At 41.4% G+C, this 6,486-nt stretch overlaps 1 protein-coding gene across 1 annotated transcript; it reads right to left on the bottom strand.

The window, feature by feature from the left end:
* Nucleotides 1-1,826: 1,826 nt before the first annotated feature.
* fibinb (fin bud initiation factor b) lies at nucleotides 1,827-5,010 on the bottom strand. The gene has a single exon (XM_069165750.1). The coding sequence runs from the start codon at nucleotides 4,502-4,504 to the stop codon at nucleotides 3,887-3,889; it is 618 nt and encodes a 205-aa protein (XP_069021851.1). The 5' UTR covers nucleotides 4,505-5,010; the 3' UTR covers nucleotides 1,827-3,886.
* Nucleotides 5,011-6,486: the final 1,476 nt, after the last annotated feature.

The following is a 6,486-nucleotide window of genomic DNA, read 5'->3' as shown; positions in this document are numbered from 1 at the left end:
GTAGTTTTACAAGAGAACATTATTTCTCATACATTTATTTGGCAAATATTCCAAACATTCGCTGGTTTAACTTCTGAAATGTAAAAAAAAAAAAAAAGTTGCTGCTCTTCTCCGTCGTGTGCGACAGTAAATGTCATCTCTTCGGGGTTTAGAGTGACGGTCAGATAGAAGAAGACGTTTTTGGACACCGTGTTGAATTCCAGTAAATAGTATTCAGCGTTTTTCAATATTACTCTAACATTTTTACAAACTAAAATGATCGCTGGATTAATCAAGAAACGCAACATGCATCCGTCATGAAAGTAAAGCAAGTACTTCAAGTTTTTTTTTTGTCTTCAGTCATACCTCTTTCAGAGTTTAGCTTACATGTCCTTCGCAGGTTAACGGAGGATGAGCGGTACCCAGCGGACGTGCGGTGTACAATCTGCGCTCCCGGTGGCACCTGCGAACATCTGAGTTTAGGGTTTTTAAAATCCCTGGAACACACGTTCACCGACTTTATAGGCCCGAGTTTCAAAGGGTAAGCGATGATTGCAAACCCAGTCACCTCTTACGACCGGCATCAGCGCGTATGTGTTCATTAACAACAACAGCAAGGCCGGTATGTGCATCATGTGATGGACTTTGTGTTCTTGATTCAAGCACCTTGTGTTCTGATACACAGAACTATATACAGATTTTACAGATGACAACGGGAGGGTTAAACCTTTGCAGGTGAAAGGTTAACTACGTTCTGCTCAGTGTCAGCCTGTAAATGATACTTCAATTTTCAACATCATTTCAGGGATTTAACTGAATAAACCAAAGGTTAGAGTGTTAACATTGTGTAACACTGGAATTGATATAAAGTAGAATAATAGTTTTTCTACTGTGGAATTAAAAAAAGCAGATCTCCTCTGTTCAAGATACATGTTGCGTCTGTTTTTTCCTCGACACGGTGCCAATAATCTGTTCACCTAAATGGGGGGGGGGGGGAGGAAGGGGATTTCCCTTCTCATTGAAACATACAAAGTGGGCTAAAGGTTTCTACTCTCCGCTCTCCGTGTTAGTTGGATGTTATATGTTGCTTCACGCTGCGTGTAATCAGTGGGCTCAAAGTATGCACAAGGAAAACTGTACTTTGCAGTGTTACATCATTTACAACAGTTAGCACTTTTTTTTTTTTCTTTCTCGATACCGCTCGGAGTAGCGATATTTTAATTCCTTCCATTCGAGGCCCCGAACTGTTTAACTCCACACCTTGTTTGTGACCTTTATAAAAGGCTGCGGTATTACAAAAAAAAAAATAAAAAAAATGTTTTTGTTTTCAAGAGCACAGCACAGGCACAAAACAAGTTGTTTGTAAGGCCACTTAAAAACACCACCTCCACAACATCCTTAGATCTCTGTTCCTCATAAAGACCAACAAGCAGCTTCTTCCTTCAAAGCGCTCATAATTAGGGGAGGGGGGGAGGGAGGCAGAGGAGGGGAGGTGGGTGGGAGGTTGTGAGGGGGGGGGGGGATGCCTGCGTGTATAATTCACAGCAGACCTCAAAACCTCGTAAAGCAAACACGGAGGGGAACTTTGTAATTTTGCAGCACGTGGCGATATGTTATACAGTCCCAATTGTTAAAAGCCTGAGTGCTACCGGGGGTCTGCTGAACAGCACAAAGTCCGGGGGGACCTCCTGGACGCAGCTCCGTGGGGATCCCCGGGAAACACAAGGGAATGGTTTCATCCCAGTCGCACGTCATTAACCACTCGAAGACAAACAACAGCAGAGGGAAGCGGGAGCGCTTTGCAACCAAGTCAGAACATAATTTCCAAGGAACCCCGGCGCTTCAAACACAACTTCTTTATTTGAGAAGACACGACACAATCCGGTAAAGCACGTTGTTATACAGATTAGCGTTCGACACAGAAGTCCACGAGTGCTGCCTGCAGTCTCATCCATCAAAGTAGTACATCTCGCCGCGTTATCTTAAAAGGTAAACAAGAATAGATATAGGTTGCTCTATTTCAAAAACAAAAAACTTTATATAAACAATGAATACAGATTAAGGCGTTCAGTAATAAACATACCGGCACTCACAGTATTTACTTACTCCTAATAATACACTGTACATTTTACAAGATTATACTACCTGCGCAAAAACAGCACAGTCACAGAGGCCTCGCGTTTCGAACTATGTCACAACCTTTAGCACCGCAACAGTAAAGAATTGTGCACAGTCTGCCGGCCCTATAAAACAAAACAAAATACAACAGGTACATGTGTCCATATGTAAACATTCCTGCATAACATTCATCTGGGGGAGTCAACGAAGAGCAACTACGACTTTAAACCAAGGCTTACAGCTGCTTCGCTGCAAACAGAAGGGTTTTCCCAAAACTCACCAGTTCAAATTTTTGGTGTCAAAAATGAAACTGAACACATTTCACTCAGCAGAGAATTATGGAAACTGGCACGTAAGCTGTCCGATGTAAGCAGGGTTTTTACTCACTGACCGCAAGTGGGTCTGATAAAAAAAAAAAAAAAAAACAACCTCTCCAATGAATGAATGAGTTTTGGAAAAGCCTTACCTATACTTATGTGTTGGAAGCTGATCGTTCTGGTTCCCACTTTTTTTTAATTGGCTGACTCGTATTCAAAGCCGTCGTTTTACACGCACAACCACACGTACGCACACACGCACACGCACACACACACACACAAACCTGTGACAAGTTACAGGTAAATACAACGCAGAAAGGACAACACACCAAGGAAAGAGGCATGTTTGATGTACCGCTTTGCAGACAGATAATATTTGCGTAACATTAACGCCTCACATAATATGCTGGAAAGCGTCACTGTAATTTGTATTCACTTATTTAAAAAAATTTGGGGATGTAACTCCTGGTCTGTGTGTGATGCCACTCTGCAAACCAGAGTCAGACGATATACGGGTCTTGAAATATTATCTCCGAGTGCTCTGCAAATCACTGCTTTTTTTTTGTCAATGCTGTATTTTAAAAAATAAAATATTGTTTATAAGATGTGATCTTTTGTATCAATGTTTTTTTTACAATCAATATTTAGTTTGCTGGTTGAGCCAAAAAAACAACAACCCAGACATTCCTCTCATTATTTGATCCATTGGCAAATTCTCAACATGCTTTTATCCAGAAATTGTAAGACAATATCATAATATTAAATATGGCGAAAAAGAATGTTACCCATATTTCAAACATGTTTGTTTATACTTATTAAGTTAATGTTGATGGTTTCGGACAGGCTACAGTCCAACACACTTTTTTAAAGTTTAAAATGACACATTTTCTGCCAATGGAGACAGGTTTTTTTTTGGTATATAACCCTCTCAGAGATTTCCGCCAATGGATGTCAGTGAATCATTACGAGTGTATTTCACAATATAATAATTTCTTGTGTATTAAAAAAAAAAACTGCTTAATTTAGGCATACGGGCCGAAAGAGCACAGCGCATCCTATTAAAACTCAAATAAAGCTCAAATGAAGATTTAAAACCTTTTTTTCCGAATCATGGCTCCTCTACTTAAGAGGGCCCCAAGATCACAATGTCCTCATGGTTGATAGTGTGCAATTTGCAAATCACTAAAACACAACACATTGAATGTGGGGATTTTTTTTTTTTTTTTTAGCTTTGGAGATATCCTACATGACAAAAACCTGGCACACAAAAGCGGCACAGATACCAAACAGAGAAAATGTGTTTTTTTTTAAAAAAGGTGAACTGACCCTTTTGCGCTCTGGTTTTATATCCCTGATATGAATTTTCACCCCCTGCCTCTTGCCCTCTTGGTCACACTCCATAAAAAAAAACAACAAAAAAAAACCCCATTTTAAAAGGGTGCTTTAACGAGACGCGCAGGGACTATTTTCTCTCAGAACTTCATGTACTCGTTCTTCAGTCTGCTCAGTCTCGTGCCGTGGCTGCGGATGATCAGAGACAGGAGGTCGTGCTTGTCCCTCAGGCCCAGAGAAATGTCCAACGTCTCCTTCAGGACGTCCCGCGTGTGCACTATCATGCTGAGAAAGTCGTCATTGAGCCGGTGCTCCTCCTTCAGCTCGCTCTCCTGGCTCTGCTTGAATTTCACCTCCAGCTCCAGCAGCGACTTCTCCGAGTTTGTGAACGCCTCGCTTATCTGAGCCGTCTCCCTCCGCAAATACCTCCCGTAGCTGTCCTCTCCGTCCAGGTCGTACGAGATGCTTTTGCCGATGCCCTCCAGCACCCTGGCCGAGTCCTCGATCTGCCTCTTGATGATGGTGAAGTCGTCCCGTATGACGGCGTCCTGGTCCTGGTCGAGACCGCACTTTCGCTCGTCGGTCATTTTGAAAAGCATCTGGCAGTGCTCCGGGTCGTCGTTGTCCTCGTAGTCGCCGTCCGGCACGAAGTAGTGATGAAAGGTGCCGTTAGACATCTCCGGTTGTAAAGGTCCCTGGAAAAAAGCTCCACACGTCGATAACATCCCGGCGCACAGGAGCAAGTGAAGAAAAGCCATGATGACGGCCCCCCCCCCCCCTCCTCTTCTCTCTCTCTCTCGTCCCAAAGACAAATAAGAAACAATTCAGGTTGTTTTTTGTTTTTTTTAAATTGTTTCAGCGACCTGATTGACTCTTTAATTCCCACGCAAACATTTCAATCGGGTCCAAACTGCGCAGTTAAGTTGAAGCTTTGTTGCAGTTTCAACGTCCTCCTCAATGTCCTCTTCGTCCCAATAGATACAAGTGGCGTGAAATTGTTTTTTTTTTTTTTTTTTTTTTTAATTTTTTTTTTTTTTTTTTTTTTTTTTACAACTTCACTTTCTTCTCGCTTCAGTCCAGCCTGCCAGCTCCCATCACGGTTGGCGAGCGGTGTGTGAGAGGTTGTTGTACTCCCGACTTCGACTGGTGCCGCAAACGCAACATCTGGACGTCTCAAGTGCTGCGCTCCGGGTTTTTTTTTTTTTTTTGGCTAATAATACCTCTCTGCTACTCTCAGATTACAGCCCCTCCTGTCACTTGAAAGGCTGCTTCCAGTCTGGACCGGGCAACCGGCGGGGCCAAGCTCTTAAAGCCTCGCTGAAACCGGGAAAAGACCCGAGTTTGTGTTCATTCACGTAAGCGTGACAAGTTGGCGCGGATGGTTAAACAAAGTTATTGCACTGTTGAGAAATACAACAAGTGACCGCGTCCCGTATAGCCTATATTTACCTGGCCTACATATATATGCACAGTAAGCTTTATTGCATGTTATCAACACATCAGTTTTAAATATAGTGTCCTGTTTATAAAAACAAAACAAAAAAACAAAAAAAAACGTTTAACTTTTTACATACCGGATGGCATTTTTTGCCCAATATGGTAATATTTGTGTGGCTGTTGGATCAGATTATAAAGATAGATAGATAGATAGATAGATAGAAAACAGATCCAATGTTGAAACTGAGACATTTTATTGTTTTATCAAAAAAATGAATCCCCATTTTGAATGCCAGCAGGGGCAGAGAAAGAATAGAAAAGTTGTGTCGTGCTGGAAAAAAAACTCACAAAAAAATTAGGTTAATTTGCAACAGGTCAGTAACATAAAATGTTACTTACAGGTTTCTGTAATGATCTGACTAATAGATTATGATATACCTGATCTGGGTAATTCTAATGCTAACTATTTTTTATTTTTTTTAACTAAAATACGCTTTACTGACAATACTTTCAATCATCGCCCTCTCAATCCCTGCCAACAGTCTCATTTTAGGTGAGAATTGTAATTTAAAACTACATTAGAAATTGATTTTTCATCTGCAATTGATGTGTTTTATTTAACAACGCAACAAAGCTTAAACGTCGTGATCTAATAATAAATAGGCTGGTGTATGTGTGGCCTGTCTAGTTGCCAGTATGTAAACAAGTTGAATCCAGAAAGTTGAAAATACATCCTCACCGAGTCCCTTTGTCACTTGTTGACTGACGACAGCTGACAGCCTGTTCGACCAACGATTTTTCTCGATTTTTTTTTTTTTCCTAGACTACGCACATAACTATTTATTTGGAAATAAAATAAACGTTGTGGCATATGTTTCTGTATTAAAACAGCATGGCCGTAGTATTAAAGGCCGAAATGGATGAGATGCCGTTCAAATGAAAGAGCACTTTTCCAATAAGCTGCTATTGTCAGAAAAGCAATACCCCCGGGGTTAAGAACATTTGGGTTTTTAAACGTGATCTTACAGCTCAAGCACCAACATGCCGAGAGTGATCTAATATGCCGAACACACAGTTCCACTCCGTGTGTGCGTATCTTTCCAATGGGAACAGCCAACATCATACCATCACCTGCCTCTGAGGAGCCCTGCTCTCATTTTTCCACTTGCGTGAGTGATTATTCAGGGTTGCAACGTGCATGAATCAAGCTCGGGAGGAACAGCTTTTGAGCCGTAAACATGTTGTTCATGTTTTTTGATGAAATGGAGCGAAGGACCGTGTTATATAAGCCTTACATAAACCC

The sequence above is a fragment of the Embiotoca jacksoni genome, unplaced genomic scaffold (assembly GCF_022577435.1).
Source record: "Embiotoca jacksoni isolate LCO1_2020_lvr unplaced genomic scaffold, fEmbJac1.0.p SCAF_35, whole genome shotgun sequence".
Classification (NCBI taxonomy): Eukaryota; Metazoa; Chordata; class Actinopteri; family Embiotocidae; genus Embiotoca; species Embiotoca jacksoni.
Note: the sequence above shows the minus strand (reverse complement) of the source record. Positions and strands in the feature narration are given on the sequence as shown.